This window comes from Hemibagrus wyckioides, linkage group LG23 (assembly GCF_019097595.1).
Source record: "Hemibagrus wyckioides isolate EC202008001 linkage group LG23, SWU_Hwy_1.0, whole genome shotgun sequence".
Lineage (NCBI taxonomy): Eukaryota > Metazoa > Chordata > Actinopteri > Siluriformes > Bagridae > Hemibagrus > Hemibagrus wyckioides.
The window spans coordinates 11,545,286-11,564,249 of NC_080732.1; the positions used below are offsets into that span (position 1 = coordinate 11,545,286).

Below are 18,964 nucleotides of genomic sequence, written 5' to 3' on the forward strand. Positions count from 1 at the left end.
ATTTGGTTTGAAGGATATTATTTGCATTCACAGTAAGTTGTTAACTTCCCATCCCAGGGCTAAAAACAGCATTATTAACATATAACTCACAGGAAAACACACAATGGGCTCCATTTATCAAGCTTTTAGTAAATTAAAGTTACTAATCAAAACAAAAATTGCATTCCCAGACATAGATAATTTGTATTTAGTAATGGCCACAAAACTCCAAGGTCAAGTGCACAACTGTATAAAAGGTCAAGTGCACAACTGCATAAAAGTGCAAGGTCAAGTGCACAGTTAGAGCATGAAATGAACAATGAGGATAAATGCTGAAAGGCAATAGTGGAAAATACTTTAGAGTACTTTTATACCAATAAAAACATTTAGTAATATCATGTACAGTAGGAGGAATAATCATGTCAGTAAATCTTCCATTAGCTGAGGCATTTCTGAGTGTAATGGCTACGTATAGATAGTACCTGTTCAGCAATATTTTCACATTTATTTTTGTCATAATTGAATGACATTAATTTATGTACTTGTGCTGGCTTTATTTTTTCCACATTCTTTATTGAAATTTCTTGTGCAGATGCTTGCGAACTATTTATGAATAGATCCATTCATATTGAGCTTGTTAAATAAGGCCCATGGATACTACCCAAGGAGTAATTACCTTCAGACAGCAGTGTGTGTAGCAGTGGTGCAGGAGGTTGTCCGAGGGCAGGTTGAGGCTGCTGACAGTGCGGATGAGCTCTGTGCCATACATTGGTACTGAATGCTCCAGATTTACCCTCTCTACCTGCATACGGAGTGCAGGCAGTGGCCTCACTGGATGGAACTGTGTAGTATTTGACTGTGCAGCCAAACCCTGTCACAGAAAAAAAGAAAACAGTTAGTATGTATGTGAAAGTGTGTGTGTGTGTGTGTGTGTGTGTGTGTGTTACCTTCTGGCCCAATATAGCAGGAAGCAGTATATGCAACAGGTTGAATTCTGCCATGGTAACAGTAATGGAGGCCTTTAGTATTGTGACACATGTCAGCCGTGTTGGGATAAATTCTTCCAAGTCTTTCTCATTCACTGAAGGAACCTCCTTGTTCTCCTCCATCACATCTATTCACACAGGAGACAGGGGTATACAAAAAGAGAGACTGAAGGGCTGAGAAAAATAGAGACAACACAACTGGATTCTATTATGACAAAATTATCAAAATTTCTTGCAACTGCTGTGTATCAGTCACCTGGCTTCAGTGTGTAGTAGGGCTCATACTCATGGTCCATGGCACAGGCGATCATTTTCAAGATGCGATGGACAGCACTGCTATGAAGCAGTAGATCCAGGGGGCCAATGACCAATCGTTTTATCGACATTTCCTGCACCGACTGACTAGAGTCCACCTTACCCATCGAAGAGAAATCCTGTTGCCCTGTTTACACAAGTACAGAAGGTATTGGGCTTAAATGTTAAATGCAAGTCACAGAACACCTTAATCAATAGAAAAAATGACATTCATAATCTGAAGTATAAATAGCATTAGTAGTTAGCTTTTGGGATTTTTTCTAATATTAAACCAGTAGCTATTCTTAAAGATATCCTATGACCTAAGCATCTACAGGGAGTCCAAGAAGTGTGCATACCTTGGGAAAATGAACCTATTTTTAAGCACCATAAAAGCCTACAAATTACAAATCCCAGTTCAGATCCATTTAAGTCGTAGCTCACTCCAGGTCCTGTTCTGAACTTGATTAAAGTTTGCTTGTGAAAAAATAAAATTATTTGGCATGTAACTCTGTCTATATATAAAGGGGTCTGAACACATTTTGAGGACATGGTTAGCTGAAATATGACAGCTAGTTAACAAAACATTTCCCTAATGGCATCCAGTTCAGCTAATATTACAGAGACTTACAGAACTATGCCCTTCAGGAAAACAAGAAAAACATACACATGCATCAAGTGAACTTTAAGCTTACAAATACAGGTATAGAGAAACAAGAGAGAATTGCAGCACTGACTCTCTACCTTGTCTAATAAAATGGGAGACACTTGTAGATGGATCTAGATCCTTTCATCTATGGAGATCCTTTCATTGAAAGTTGTCATATAGATTTTTTTTTCAGTATTCTAAATAAACCTATCCACTGTCTTTTTAATCATAGCTGAATGATATTTAAATCTCCTAAAGACATCCTTTCCCACATTAAAGTACATTTTGATCACAGTTTCACCCCAGAGTAAAGAACATGATCATGTATTGATTAATTTTTTTCCATCATCATTCATAGGGGGGATATCATATAGTAATAATAAGATTTACAATACAGCAAAGGGTCAGACCAATATAGCACTCCTCCTCTGGCCCATTTGGTATTTAATTCCCTAGTGTCCTTTTTTTTTCTTTTTTACAGCTGCCCTGTATTCCAAGCTGTCGTTATAGTTCAAATTCCACCTGTTGCTCTATCTATAATGAAGCAAGTAGTTGAGAGTATGAGACATGAGTTGGGTTTTAGGAGTGTGGAGTTAAAGGGTTCAAATTACAACTGGGGAATAAAACTGCAGTGAGCAACAGCACTTCCTCTTCCCACTGATCCAACCCAGATTAGTGCTAATATCAAACATATGCCTATTCCTTGAGACTTGGAGAGGCCAGCTAAGGAAACTTAGCCAGGATTTAGTGGATTAGGGGCCTTTTTGTCTGCTTCTCGCCTCTTGGCATTGGCGTAACTGAGAAATGAAGTCAGCACAGAACACAGCCACGTTTTGGGTTTCATTTTTGCAGAACTGACAAAAGTCTCAGAGTGGAGCGTGGGACAAGCCCAACATCACCCCACACCACATTCCTACAAGAAACTGTTTAATTCCAACTACACTTGGAGCAGGCAGAGACTGACAAGTGTCTGTACTTTAGATATTAGCATAACACAGACACAATGTTTGCTTTCAATTTTAAATGTAGATCACTTTCTCATGGTTTGCAAACAGAAAAAAAGTGGAAATTTCTAGAATATGTGCAAACATTATTTCTTATTAATAGTATTATAAATGAAATGTAATTTTATTTGGCCTGTTTTCAGAGGCTTAAATTTAACTTTTTTTTTTTTCTAAAAATGGATGCTTAAAATTATCTGGCAAGCTTAAAATATAAGTATATATGTCGAGATAAGATGTTGAAATCTTATATTTGGTTTACTGCAAACTTACAGTAGGTAATACTAGTTATTTATGACCGTATTCAAAATATTTTCAATTGCTAAGATGCTATTGTGAGGCTGCATAGATTGTGTAGAATAACAGATTGTTTCTCATTTAACAACTTGACAAGAAAACAAGACAAGGAGAGAGAGAGAGAGAGAGAGAGACAGAGAGGGAGAGAGAGAGAGAGAGAGAGAGAGACAGAGAGAAAGAGCGAGTGAGCAAGAGAGAGAGAGAAGGACTAACACTAGGTGAGTGTGTAGGGCAGTACCTGTTCCACTCTCATTCTCCATTGTGTAGAGGTAATCTAGATAGAAGGCACCAAAACGTTGTAGCCCTGCAGCTTCAGTGTAGGTCTCCTACCATAAGAACAGTGTTTATTACAGATTACACAAATACAACAAACATAATAGGAAGTTATAGAGATAGGGTCAAAAAATGCTTCGAGAAGGCAGAGCAGTTGTAGAAACACAATCAGTAGTGAATCACCTTCAGTCTCTCAAGCCTAATTAGCTAAGGCATTCTCTAAAGACTTATTAGCTAACTTATTAGCTAATAATCATTTGTTACAACACTAAAAAACAAACATTTTTCAAGATGTAGCCAAACATGGAATGATGTTCAGTATTGGCGCTAGAGCTAACATCTGTGTTGTATGCCGATGACGTTATTCTCTTGGCAGCATCTGAAGTAGACCTCCAATGCACACATGAACTGCTGAGTATAAAACAGCTGGAATGAAAATCAGCACCTATACTTCCACAGGAGGGATCATGAGTGTGAGAGAGATCCATCCTTTACTCGTAAAAAAAAAAAAAAAAAAAAAAAATCATCCGATACCACCTGGCACTGTGTGACATAATCCTAGTGAATGTTGTTGTGCTAATAACCAAACGACACAACAACATGATAAAAATCTGGATCTATTTCAATATGCACAGTAAAAGCAACGGGAGGAAGTCCAGCATCTACATACAAGTAACCTGATAAGACATCGTAAACATAAAACTAAGCACATTGAGTTCACTGCCTGCAGAAAACGCTAGCTAGAGGAGACAAAAATGTCTACAGATTTCCACACAAGGTGAGTGAAAAGAACAGCTGTTACCCAGCATGTTGTTCCTGAAGACCAACCGCTATCGATCCTTGACCATGATAGCATAACAAAAGAAAAACAACACAAAGGACTATACTCAGAACTGTACAGAAAACACTTTTACCAAGTGAAACAAAACCTGCTACCCGTTGCATCTCTACTAGATCCCTATTTTGAGCTGCCGGTAGTCTGTTTTAGTTAAGATGTAGATGATAGTAAAGAAGATCCAGGAACAAAGAAAAAGTCCATAAAGTTAAAAAAGCTTATTTCTTTCATCCTATTATCATTTGCATAACATGTTATGTAGCGCAAGTTATAATATAGTGTACATTTGAACTTTTCTGGTGTCTACATCCTAAAAGAAATGAGCAGCAGTTCAGAGTGGTCAGTTATTATTAGTTAATATTAACACTGCTATTTTCGTGTACTCTGACGCTGATTTTTTTTAAGCAAAATGCAAGGATGAAAGGATGGCATATCTGTAATTATTATGATGTCGAGGCTGTGCAACCTGTAGCAAGTATTTAAATAGCATGTAAATACCATAGCAAAGTATTTGTGTATCATTTTACACCAAAATAGAACAAAATAATAAACACAAAATAAACACACTTCATGATGATTTTATATGACAGATTATTACAGCTAGCAAATCACTACAGACAAAACAGATGTAATAAAAAAAAAGACCTATCAGCAAACAAGATTTTATAATGTGAGCTCTTGTTCTACTTCTTTTTCAGTGCTTTACATCCAGTCATTGTTTTAGTGCCATTTTCAGGACCTTATGATAAGTAAGTAGTGAATCAGAGAGATTGTTCAGTAGAGGCTAAAGGTTACAGTTCCACACAACTCATGTCAAACATTTAATTAGAATAGATAGCATAGAGTCGATTAGGCCATCTAATTCATAACAGAGGTCATTTTAAAACAGCTGATTAGAAAAATATTTATTTCAGCTATACTTTATAATTATTTATTATAATTATTTCAGCTATAAATCAGAATTCCAGTGAGTAAAATGTTTACAATTTCACAAATTGCTTTAATGACATAAAACCTGCAATTGTATTTGAAGGTTACCTTTAAAGGCCTTAGTCTTTTTGTGTTTAATACCAGTGGAAAATCCAAACCAAGACCAGAGATAAGAAAATATATATTATTAAAAGAAAAGTCTGGGGCATTTGTATAAAAAAAAAAAAACTGTATGAAAATATAAAAAGTCCTTGGATCATACAAACAATCTACACACAATTCAGGAAGGAAGTATAAATTAATTCACAAGGATGCATAAATATTGGTCCAAAAGTTTTAACTGAACCCCAAAACAACTACAAATGAACTAGTGAAGGAGTTGAAAGCATCAAGTATGTACATCCACCATTAAGAGAGTCCTAAACTGCTATGGTGAGAAATACTGTCTCACAAGGAAAAAGCCTGTACTCTAAACCTGATGTTTTCAGGTGATTACCAGCACACGCCCTTAAACCTGACTTCTTACCTAGTTTTATCTAGAAAAATGGACAAATATTCCAGAAAAGTATCATGAGAAGCTTGCTGAAGCTTCTGAGTGAACAACTGGTCAAGGTCATTACCAAAGTAACACTTACAAAGTGTACGAAAACTTCTGAGCCTCTGAAAACCCATATATATAATGTATGTATGTGTGTCTGTGTGTGTGTGTGTATGTATATATGTGTGTGTATGTGTGCATCACCTATTATTTTTACATGTACATAGAGTAGAATCCCAACGTGACATTATAAGTATACCATAATTACCTTTAGCCTAGGTACATGTAAACTTTTGGGCTCAACTGTAATTAATCAGCACTTAATACTGAAAATAAAGTCTAGCCATCCACCTCATGTTTAGCCATCCACCTCAGTATCTGATTGGAGGAACATTCACACATTGTTACACAGAGAGATGGCACAAAACAGCAATAATAAAACAAGTGCATTATTTCCTTTAACTGTGGTGCAAGTCAGAAAGTCATATCAGAATTGTGTGTATAAAGAAAGCATGAATGGCAATATGTTTTTTTTTCATACAAAGCTCTTCAATTTGCTCAAAATGAGCAAACTTTTTTTGTAAAAGTAATCTCACCCACATAGACCACTCTTTCCAAGAATTATTCTGCCATTGCCTGCAATATACTTCTAGAAATGTTAACCAGATTCAATTTTTTTTTTTAAATGAGAAATGAAAATGTACTGATACCTTGTGGAGGTTGGCATCGAGTATGAATTCTGCACGAACCCCATTGTTTTCTGGGCTGCGGCTGTCAAATAATGAATTGGTCAAGTAGGTAACTCCTTTAGTGTTTAGATTCTCTCCACAGTAGAAGAACACAGCATCCTGCATTAACGCACATCCACAAGATGAATATTGACATGCAAATACATACATAATAAATACAACTGTCAAGAATAACAAATTGTGTATTCTACGTAATTTCCCATTCTATCTGTATTATTCAAAATACATATGGGATATGGTTGTGTGTGTACATGAGCAAAAAGTGTGCACATGAAAAGTTAGGAGTCTGTAAATAAAAATGAATAAATTAAATAAGCAGTGTATTACACATACACGTGCACACATTACCTCTTCTTTTCTGTCTGTCTTCTTCTCAAAGTCCCACACTCCCATGAAACCTTTCAGACACAGAGCTCTACAGCCCACCACCCCAATCTGACAGTCAAAAAATAGCTCTCCCATCATCAATGCCTAAAAGAATGTAAGAGGGAAAAAATGCACATATTTGTAAGTCTGATGAGACCTAGATGATGCCAAAACATACAACTACTTCTCTAGCTGAATAATCTTGCCTTTACTTATTGGCCCTATCTCTGGTCCCACCCTTAATGTGCTTCTTTTTTTAACCCCATTTTCTCCCCAATTTTACACTCCAGTTTCTCCCACTATCTAAGCAGTTCAAAATAAATCATTTATGACCATGGATCTGTCTTTACCTCCACAGTGATACCTTCCTGCTCCACACAGAGTATCTCCTGTGACTTCACTTTCTGAGGGCTATAGTAACTGCTCTCAGAACTGCTCTCTGTTAGCTAAAGAAACAAAGAAACAAAGGAGCTGTCAGTAACACACAAAAAGAACTGATAAACAAAAAATCATCTAACAAACCTTGGGATTAAAATCATCACCATGATGCAAACAAGGAGACATGAAATACTGCTGAGCTAGCCAAACAGGACAGAAATTATTATGATATAATTACATACAGTCAAGCCTGAAATTATTCATACCCCTGGCAAATTCTGACTTAAAGTTACTTTTATTTAACCAGCAAGTTTTTTTTTGACCGGAAATGACACAGGCTTCTCCCAAAAGATAATAAGACGATGTACAAGAGGCATCATGTTGGAAAAAAATATTTCTCAGCTTTTATTTACATTTGAGCAAAAAGTGGCATGTCCAAAATTATTCATACCCTTTGCAAATTGTCACAGTCTATGGGAAAATCGAAAGTTCTATACCATTCCAAATAGTCCAAGCTGTTCTAAAGCATCCTAATTACCCTGATTCATTGGGAACAGCTGTTTTAATCAACTCAACAGGTGAAAAACAGAAGCTCTCTGCTGTTGGTTTGTGGACAGTCATGGCTAAGACAAAGGAGCTCACTGAGGACCTGCGGCTCCGCATTGTGGCTGCTCACAAGGAAAGGGCTATAAGACCATATCTAAATGTTTTGAAGTTCCAGTGGCTACAGTGCAAAGTATTATTAAAAAATACAAGATGTTCCGCACTGTGAAAAATCTCAGAGGATGTGGTCGGAAGCCAAAAGTGACACCTGTGCTGGCCAGGAGGATAGTGAGAGAGGTAAAAAAGAATCCAAGGATCACCACCAAGGCCATCCTGATGAATCTGGGCTCTGCTGGTGGCAACATCTCAAGGCAGACAGTCCAACGGACACTGCACACCGTTGGGTTCCACGGACGCAGACCAAGGAGGACACCACTTCTCCAGATAATGCACACAAAAGCCCGCTTGGCCTTTGCAAATGCTCATCTGGACAAAGAAAAAGACTTCTGGTCTTCTGTTTTATGGTCAGATGAAACAAAAATTGAATTGTTTGGCCACAATGATGTAGCCTTCATTTGGCATAAAAAAGGAGAAGCCTTCAACCCTAAGAACACCATCCCCACTGTCAAACATGGTGGTGGGAACCTAATGTTTTGGGGGTGTTTTTCAGCCAGTGGACCAGGGAACCTAATCACAGTAAATGGCACCATGAAAAAGGAGCAATACATCAAAATTCTCAACAACAACAACAACAACATCAGGCAGTCTGCAGAGAAACTTGGCCTTGGGCACCAGTGGACATTTCAGCACGACAACGACCCAAAACACACAGCAAAAGTGGTGAAGAAATGGTTAGCAGACAAAAACGTTTTGCAGTGGCCCAGCCAGAGTCCTGACTTAAATCCAACTGAGAATCTGTGGAGGGAGCTAAAGATCAGGGTGATGGCAAGGAGACCCTCCAACCTGAAAGAGTTGGAGCTCATCGCTAAAGATGAATGGGCAAAAATACCAGTGGAGACATGCAAAAAGCTAGTCAGCAATTATAGGAAGCGTTTGATTGCTGTAATAGCCAATAAAGGCTTTTCTATTGATTATTGAGAAGGGTATGAATAATTTTGGACATGCCACTTTTTTGTTCAAATGTAAATAAAAGATGAGTAATAAGTTTTTCCACAATGATGCCTCTTGTACATCGTTTTATTATCTTCTGCGAGACGCCTGTGTCATTTCTAATCAAGAAAAAACTTGCTGGTTGAATAAAAGTAACTTTAAGTCAGAATTTGCCAGGGGTATGAATAATTTCGGGCTTGACTGTATGTTCAGAACAAGGTAAGGACAAAATATGAAAAAACCCAAACAAGTGTGTCTAAAGCTATATGAATATGCTTGTTACTAATAATATTATCAAAAGACCAATAGAATTTGAAATGTATAAGGCACATATCATTAATGGGTAGTGTAGCACATTTTTTGTGACATTTTGAATGATGAGCCCCCTAAACTCACAAGTTAGCCCACCAACATAAAGCAAAATGCCTGCTTGTCTCTCACCTTGAATGTAACTGAGGCTTTGGTGCAGTAGAACCCTACAGAGACTATGGGTTCCCTGAGAGAGGACTGTAGTGGGCTAGGATTCCCGGTGCTCTCCATCTCAGCATAATACTCCTCCTCCTCGTTAGTGTTGATGATGGCTGGGACAAACGACCAGGCCCATGACACCCAGCCCTGATCTTCATTGTCATTTTGCATGTACTGATCTGGTGTTGAATATTGACCTGGTGCATTTGGATCCATGCCCTCATTCACCACCCCTGCTGAAGGAGAGAGACAAAACAGGTCTAAAACTATACTCTCAGATGAATGGTGAGGTGGACAGAGAAAAGAAGAGAGATAATAACATCATACTGGAATGTTTAATCACACTGAAGATGTCTTTTTAAAAAACACTACTGGTTTAGGATTAAGGAAACTCAGTGGCTCTGCAAAGGAAAATTATGATATTTCAATTAAAACTTCTCATTCTACTAATCGAGCAGGCAGTTTAGGACATTTTCAGGAAGGGTATCTGGCGTAAAAGCTGTGCCAAGTTGTTGTGCAGACCAGTTGGTCCGCTGTGACGACCCCTCACACACAGGGAGCAGCCGAAAGATCAACAACAGTCTGTAACAATATTTATGCTTCTAAGTTCAAACTAAGTGTGGAAAGCATTTGGCAGACGCCCTTTTCCAGAGCGATTTACATTTTACACAGCTGAGCAACTGAGGGTTAAGGGGCTTGAACAGTGGCCTAGCAGTGGCAGTTTTGTCAGCCTGGGAACTCACAACCTTCTGATCAGTAGTCCAACCACTAAGCTACCACATTGGATAAATATCATACACAGGATGTGATGTATGCATTACTTCTGAAGCATCAAACACAAATGTGTACAAAATAAAGCTGTGTGCATGTTTAAAGTAGACTTATCTTCCTAAGTACAGTGTATGGAAAAAGTGGTCTGAAGGTAGCCTTGTTATATCCGCTAACCTGGAATGTTAACCACAACTTCATTAGTAGAAGAACTCTCCTCTCTCTCTCCATCTCTCTGAGCTCTGATCTCCCCATAATATAGAGCCACTGCGAGCTCCAGCAGCCGCACAAACATGGGAAGCTGTTGGTCTGTCAGAGACAACTTAAGGCTGTCAACCATTGTGTGGATCTAAAACACACACACACAAAGAAAATTGTAAACATTTTCACAAAACTACAATGTTTACAATACACACACACAGACAAAACACTACAACAATCAAAAGTAGCTCGCTTTTCCTAATAGGGAGAGACAAGTAAACAAGGAACCAAGAATTAAATCAAAGTCTTATTCCAATAGAAAGGGAAATAAAAGAGAGATGCATCTTACTTTGATGATGGCTGGGATTTTGTAATTGATGTTGTGGTAGGTGAAGTGAAGCCGGGTTCTGAAGGAGCACTTGTAGAGCAATGGGTCCTGATAAAACTCAATTTTCCCACTGGCATTCCGCTTATCCAAACACACTGTGCAGTCTGCAAAATTTATCACCTTCCTCAAAACAAGCTTAGGAGCTGCAGAAAGAAGAGGATCAAAAAGTTAAAAGGAAGTGCACTACAAAAAGCGTGTGTGTGTGTGTGTGTGTGTGTGATCATGTTTAGAGAGGTAGTAAAAGTGTTCTACTGCTTTAGAGATGAAATGGGTCAATCCACAATGTAACGATGACTCAAAAGCTCAAAAAGTCCACTTACTGAACCATTCTCTCTGATTATGTTTAACATTAGTTGTAAGGGAATACTAGTGACCAGAACTATGAAATCAGTATTTTTTACAAATCTGTTACAAAAATGTGGTTGAACACTACTTTTCATTCAGAAGCAAGAATAAATGTGTAAGAAATTTGACACGGCCCACTGCACTGATGTTAAAAATTTAAAATGGAACTGGTTTGTGATAGCTTGATGATAGAACCACTTCACTCACTCACAGCATGCATGGAAGAGGTGTAACAATCATCAAAAAACTAATTTCCCTTTTATGGAAATGGACACAACCAAGCAGTATATGAAAACTCACATGTGATGTCCATGAAGGCTCTTTCCCACTGCTCATCCACTGTGCAGCACTCAGCTGAAGTGATGTTGACGGACAGCACAATGTCATCCTCCACGTACTTCAGAATCAGGTTATTGATCACGACGTTCAAGTTATTTACTACACGGCGGATTAGACTCTGTACATAGCCTGCAGAGAGAGAATGAGACAGAAGGGAGACAGTGAAAAAATTCATATTAGACTTTCTGATTCTTAGAGGATGGCTTCTATATTTCTGCTCAGTCTTTTTCACAATCCAAATCGTTATATAAGAAAGCCTTTTCTTCCATAGACTGCACATTACACACTATATTGCCAAAAGTATTCGCTCACCTGCCTTGACTCGCATATGAACTTAAGTGACATCCCATTCCTAATCCATAGGGTTCAATATGACGTCGGTCCACCCTTTGCAGCTATAACAGCTTCAACTCTTCTGGGAAGGCTGTCCACAAGGTTTAGGAGTGTGTTTATGGGAATTTTTGACCATTCTTCCAGAAGCGCATTTGTGAGGTCACACACTGATGTTGGACGAGAAGGCCTGGCTCTCAGTCTCCGCTCTAATTCATCCCAAAGGTGTTCTATCGGGTTGAGGTCAGGACTCTCTGCAGGCCAGTCAAGTTCATCCACACCAGACTCTGTCATCCATGTCTTTATGGACCTTGCTTTGTGCACTGGTGCACAGTCATGTTGGAAGAGGAAGGGGCCAGCTCCAAACTGTTCCCACAAAGTTGGGAGCATGGAATTGTCCAAAATGTCTTGGTATGCTGAAGCATTCAGAGTTCCTTTCACTGGAACTAAGGGGCCAAGCCCAGCTCCTGAGATCCGCCAAACCCAGACTCGTCCATCAGATTGCCAGATGGAGAAGCGCGATTCGTCCCTCCAGAGAACGCGTCTCCACTGCTCTAGAGTCCAGTGGTGGCGTGCTTTACACCACTGCATCCGACGCTTTGCATTGCACTTGGTGATGTATGGCTTGGATGCAGCTGCTCGGCCATGGAAACCCATTCCATGAAGCTCTCTGCGCACTGTTCTTGAGCTAATCTGAAGGCCACATGAAGTTTGGAGGTCTGTAGCGATTGACTCTGCAGAAAGTTAGCGACCTCTTCGCACTATGCACCTCAGCATCCGCTGACCCCGCTCCATCAGTTTACATGGCTTAGTTGCTGAGTTGCTGTCGTTCCCAAACACTTCCACGTTCTTATAATACAGCTGACAGTTGACTGTGGAATATTTAGGAGCGAGGAAATTTCACGACTGGATTTGTTGCACAGGTGGCATCCTATCACAGTTCCACGCTGGAATTCACTGAGCTCCTGAGAGTGACCCATTCTTTCACAAATGTTTGTAAAAACAGTCTGCATGCCTAGGTGCTTGATTTTATACACCTGTGGCCATGGAAGTGATTGGAACACCTGATTCTGATTATTTGGATGGGTGAGCGAACACTTTTGGCAATATAGTGTATATAATATATTATTTGATCCCCTGCTGACTTGGTATGTTTGCCCACTGACAAGGAAATGATCTGTCTATAATTTTAATGGTAGGATTATTTGAACAGTGAGAGACAGAAAAACAACAACAACAAAAAATCCAGAAAAGTGCATTTCAAAAGAGTTATACATTGATTTGCATTTTAATGAGTGCAATAAGTATTTGACCCCTTTGCAAAACATGATTTTGTACTTGGTGGCAACACCCTTGTTGGCAATTACAGAGGTTAGACGCTTCTTGTAGTTGGCCAGCAGGTTTGCACACATCTCAGGGGGGATTTTGTCCCACTCCTCTTTGCAGATCCTCTCCGACTCCTTAAGGTTTCGAGGCTGACATTTGGCAACCTTCAGCTCCCTGTACAGATTTGCTATGGGATTAAGGTCTGGAGACTGGCTAGGCCACTCCAGGACCTTAATGTGCTTGTTCCTGAGTCACTCCTTTGTTGCCTTGGACGTGTGTTTTGGCTCATTCTCATGCTGGAATACCTATCCAAGACCCATTTTCAATGCCCTGTCTGAGGGAAGGAGGTTCTCACCCAAGATTTGATGGTACATGGCCCAGTCCATCATCCTTTTTGATGCTGTGCAGTTGTCCTGTCCCCTTAGCAGAAAAACACCCCCAATGCATAATGTTTCCACCTCCATGTTTTACGGTGAGGATGGTGTTCTTGGGGTCATAGGCAGCATTCCTCCTCCTCCAAACATGGCGAGTTGCGTTGATGCCAAAGAGCTTGATTTTGGTCTGATCTGACCACAACAGTTCTCCTCTGAATCATTCAGATATTCATTGGCAAACTTCAGTTGGGCCTGTACATGTGCTTTCTTGAGCAGGGGGTGCTGTAGGATTTCGGTCCTTCACGGCATAGTGTGTTACAAATTTTTTTCTTGGTGACTATGGTCCCAGCTGCCTTGACATCATTGACAAGATCCTCATGTGTAGTTCTGGGCTGATTCCTTACCGTTCTCATGATCACTGAAACTCCACAAGGTGAGATCATGCATGGAGCCCCAGACCGAGGAAGATTGACAGTTATTTTGCGTTTCTTCCATTTGCAAATAATCACACCAACTGTTGTCACCTTCTCACCAAGCTGCTTGGCGATGGTCTTGTAGCCCATTCTTGTGTAGGTCTACAATCATGTCCATGACATCCTTGGACAGATCTTTGGTCTTGGCCATGGTGGAGAGTTTGGAATCTGATTGATTGCTTCTGTGGACAGGTGTCTTTTATACAGGTAACATGCCGAGATTAGGAGCACTCCTTTTTAAGACCTCTAAGCCATAAATCTTGCTGATTGATAGGGGATCAAATACTTATTTCCCTCATTAAAATGCAAATCAATGTATAACTTTTTTGAAATGCATTTTTCTGGATGTTTTTTTTTTGTTGTTATTCTGTCTCTCACTGTTAAAATAAACCTACCATTAAAATTATAGACTGATAATTTCTTTGTCAGTGGGAAAACGTACAAAATCAGCAGGGGATCAAAAAAAAACTTTCCCTCACTGTATATGTATACCGCTCAAAATTTTGGGATCACTCAAAAATTTTATTGTTTTCCAAGGAAACACACATGGAATTAGTCTGAATAGAAAATATAGCAAAAGAACAGGACATGCTGACATGTCAGAGTTAGAAATAATGATTTTGATGGAAATGATGAATGTTTTCTTCAAACTTTGCCTTCATCAAAAAAACCACCTTTTGCAGCAATTACAGCCTGGGCATTCTAGTGGTCAATTTTTCAAGATAATCTGATGAGATTTCACCCCATGCTTCCTGGAGCATCCCCCTCACTGATGGAGTCTTCCTCCATAGCTGAAATATGCAATTGATCCCAAACTTTTAAGTGGCAGAGTGTGTGTGTGTGTGTGTATGTATTATACACACACACACATAAATAAATATATATATATTATATTTATTTGTATCTCTGGGGGAAAAAAAATAAGAGACCACTGCAAAATAATCAGTTTCTTATGTTTTTTTTCTTATAGGTGCATGTACTGGTGAGACGAACAGTCTTGTTTATTTAAAGGAAGTGACAACACACCAAAATAACCCAAGATCATGCAGTATTTGCAGAGCTATTACAAAACGCAAATAATTTGTTAACAAACTGTGTTAATGCTTTGGCTAAATAACATTAAGAAATCAGTCTTTGGTGGAATAACCCCGATTTGCATGTGTTTTGGCTCCATGCTCTGCACCAGTTTTTCCACATTGCTGTTGGGGAACTTTATACCTCTTTTTGCAAAAAAGCAAACAGCTCAGCTTTGCTTGATGGTTTGTGACCATCCATCTTTGTGACCATGTGTCATCTTGATGACATTCCAGAGGTTTTCAATAGGGTTCAAATCTGGAGATATATAAAAGGGGTGTACATGGACGTCACGGTTCGGTATGGGGGTCACAGATCGATACAGGTTTGGTACAACAGGAATAAGCAACAAGTCCCCAGTGCTTGCTTCTTTTTCTGTTTATTTTGAACAGGCAGTAGTGTTTGGTCACAATCAGCTACAAAACTGAAAAGCTTCTTGTGATATGAAAATACAAAATAAATAGAATAATGAAAAATAAAACTTTTTAATTAGGAGACTATATATTAAACTTTAAAAACTTTTATCATTTCATCATATGATGATATTATTAATTGTAATATTAAGTATATATATTATGCTGAAGTGTGTGGTCACTGTGAGATAGCTTTCGATAGCACAGGAGGTCCATCCATCTGTTGTTAATGTAACAGCAGGTGCAGTGGACAACTCGAGTTCAGTCACTGCTCTCGTGCGTGTGTATAGAGAAGGGACCACGGACTGGCTTATGTGCGCATGAGATGGGACAGTGGCTCGAGCACATTTAATGAAAATAATTGAAGCCGGGATCCTCTACTACTGAATATGGGAGCATTGCAGATATATATGATGTATATGCCAATTGCCTCCGTAATAGCTTTGGTCCTGTCTGCTCTCACATCTAAAGGCTGCTTAAAAACTGCAGGGATTAGTTGTTGCACTACTGTAGTCTTTTTCTGCCTAACTCCGGTGACTGACACATCTGGATAATGTCGTCTGATATGTGTTAGCATATTGGTCGTATTTCCACAGCTGTGACTGAGTGTATTCGTCATCGGAGTACACGAACCGGACCGTGATGCCTGTATCGTGACGGTTCGGGACGAATGCATGTACCGTTACACCCCTAATATATCTTGCCTTTACATATTGGCCCTATCTTTAATATACATAACTTATCCAATAGATTTTTGTGTATGAGAGGTGAAAACTTGCAGGTCATGGGCTAATGGGGAAACAGAGTGGGAATGTGTGAGAGGGGTGTCTGGTAAGATGTTATCTCATTTAGGCCCATGCAAGCAGATCCTCCCTAGACACACAATAACCTCATTCACTTAACTGCTCCACTGAACAAGCTATACTGACTACAACTGACTAAACAAATCCCACTAACCAGAAAAAAGAAACAGAAGAGGGTTGTGTGCTTGTGTAACAAGGGTCCGTCTGATAAGAACCATTACTCTGGCCCTGAAGATACCACTCACCTGGGGGTAAGTCAGGGTCAGGGGAAGTCTGCTGGATTCGTCGAGGTTTAGGCACATTCTTCTCAGAGGCACTCCAACTGGATGTACTGCTCTCATTCTCATCCTACAAACACAGAACATGTATTTGTTCTTTACAATTTTGATACGAGAAAAAGAGGAAAGTTGAAGAGATAGAGAGCGGCAGGTGAGAGGACAGAGTGAGAACTATGAGTGGGCTAATGGGCATGTTAAGCTGCCCCTCCTAGGTTTATAGCTTCTGCTAGGTTGTATAAATAAACTTTACAAATAGGGTCAGAAAGCTGCTGTGTGTGTGTGTGGAATGTAAGTATACATTAGGGAGAATGAAAAGAAAGGCAATGTAGTTCATGAGCAGTAATAAATAGTAAAAAAAAAAACAAACAAAAGACCACAAAAGTAAATTAGTGTTAGAACTGAAGAGATGACAGAGATAGCATCTGTTAGTAGAGAAAAAGAAGTGTTCTTGTCTGTTATAATGCTTTGATTTAAGTGCTGTAAGTAATTCTTTTATAGCCAGCCAGTGTACTCCCAGAGGTTGATTTCTATTGAAAGATTCTATTTTGCTCTTTTTTTAATCCACAGGTCAACATTTCCAAAATAAGGCAATTTCAGAAAAAAAAACATGGGTGTATAGAGACTTCTGCCTTTATTCTGCCATTAAGTCACAATGCATTGTTTTAATTGTCAGCCACATTACACATTCAGCATTATACCTCACACTATTTGCTTTAGGGATTCCTCCTTCCCTGCCCAGATTCATTAATAACTCATGTTTGGATACAGAGGTGAGAGTCAAAATAAATCTGAGACTGCAAATTCAAGGCATTTAACTTTTGCCAAATAATAAACGTTGTATACTGAAAGCCAGTTACTGTTAACATAACAGATGAATCATTTACACTACAATCACAATGAAACTACTTAAAATGCCAAACATCTATACATTTGTGGAAGAGTAATGATTTACAATCACAATATCTGGTTTCAGCCTGGAGTCTGCTACCTCTTTATGTTATTCTCAGGAAGATTTTACTTGCCACTGTAAATCATCATTTGGGATCTAACACTACATCTACATTAACCACACTTTCTGTGCTCTAAAGAAAAATGTAACACGATTACAGGCGCAAAGTTGAGTTCACGTGGATATTGGCTCGGTATTGAGGAACCTGACTGCTTGGGGCAAGATGCAGTTGTAGAGGATGGCAGTATATCCATGAGTAAGTGTGTCACCCTGATAAGGATGGGTTCCATTTTGAGGCTGGTTTATCTCAAGGTTTCTTTCTTATAATCATCTAATGGAGTTTGTCCTTGCCACCATTGCTTCTGGCTTGCTCATTGTGGATAATATAAAGTTGAAATTTTATAATTTGTATTCTAAATTTTTATATTCCTGTAAAGCTGCTTTGGACGAAATCCACTGTTAAAAGCACTATACAAATTAAATAAATTTAATATGTACATAAATAAATAAATACATAAATAAGTAAGAGTTTCTTTCAAGTAAATTTTGTTTCAACTTGAATTTTGATTGTTTGCTCTGCAACACCGGCTATTTGGTGGACAGGCTGCACCAGCCAAGGAAGAAGTCTAGCTGGCTGATATCCACGAGTAAATCCAGCAGTCTACAAAAACATTCTGTCTGCCAATGTACAAAGAAATATATCAAATCTAATTGAAAAGGAACTCCATGATCCAGCAAGACAATGACCCAAATCACATGCCAACACACATAGGAAGGTTTTAAACTGGCCAAGTCAATCACCAAACAATCACCAACAACTGAAAGAAGCTGCTGTACAAGGCTGAATAAAAGAGTTTGGTGCTGTCAGTGAGCTACTGGTCAGTGCATGTTCACTTCAATTTAAAAATCTGTTTTTTAAATCTGATCACCAAAAAATTGGATGGTCTGCCACCCAAAGGTGCTATAGTCTAACACACTCTCTGTTGTTTAACATAATCTCAATGTATCCTTTTCATCTCAAAGCCAAATGTCTTCAGTAAATTCACTCTCATAGCAAACATATTTTTGTAGGCCAACCATTAATATCACCATGTATCCCTTGACAAAAAGCAAATTATTATTACAGAAAATTGCAGAAAAACATCACCACCTTTCAATGTTTAGTTGAAAAAACTAGTTCCCTGAGGCATTGAACCAAAAACCCAATAACTTATTTCCAGGGTTTAAGACTCATTCCTGCAGGACTCTATTAGGAACACCTAAAACCATAGATCTTAATAAGAAAAATGGTCTCCCACCCCCTTTGCTCTTATAACATCCTCCAATTTTCAGGAAAGGCACTGCACTTGATTTTGAAAATTGTGGATTTGTGCGCATTCAGTCACAAGAGCATTGGTGGGGTCAGGCACTGATATCAAGTGAGACCTAGTGAACAGCCCAATTCATCCCATTGGTGTTCAGTAAGGTTGAGGTCTTTGCTTGGACCACTCACAAACCTTAGCAATAA

At 39.0% G+C, this 18,964-nt stretch overlaps 1 protein-coding gene across 5 annotated transcripts in view; it reads right to left on the reverse strand.

The window, feature by feature from the left end:
- The window catches only part of LOC131344108 (intermembrane lipid transfer protein VPS13B-like), a 91,237-nt gene that overhangs the window by 65,624 nt on the left and 6,649 nt on the right, over window positions 1–18,964 (reverse strand). For 3 of the 5 annotated variants that reach the window (XM_058376087.1, XM_058376090.1, XM_058376088.1), the window contains 12 exons: window positions 16,476–16,578; window positions 11,399–11,566; window positions 10,715–10,896; window positions 10,342–10,513; window positions 9,370–9,632; window positions 7,248–7,343; window positions 6,880–7,002; window positions 6,493–6,630; window positions 3,445–3,532; window positions 1,222–1,407; window positions 927–1,093; window positions 656–850 (listed from right to left, as the gene is read on the reverse strand). In XM_058376087.1, coding sequence (XP_058232070.1) covers window positions 656–850; window positions 927–1,093; window positions 1,222–1,407; window positions 3,445–3,532; window positions 6,493–6,630; window positions 6,880–7,002; window positions 7,248–7,343; window positions 9,370–9,632; window positions 10,342–10,513; window positions 10,715–10,896; window positions 11,399–11,566; window positions 16,476–16,578 — 1,881 coding nt within the window. The remainder of the gene's footprint in view (window positions 1–655; window positions 851–926; window positions 1,094–1,221; window positions 1,408–3,444; window positions 3,533–6,492; window positions 6,631–6,879; window positions 7,003–7,247; window positions 7,344–9,369; window positions 9,633–10,341; window positions 10,514–10,714; window positions 10,897–11,398; window positions 11,567–16,475; window positions 16,579–18,964) is intronic. The other 2 variants (XM_058376089.1, XM_058376091.1) reach the window with 1 other exon arrangement.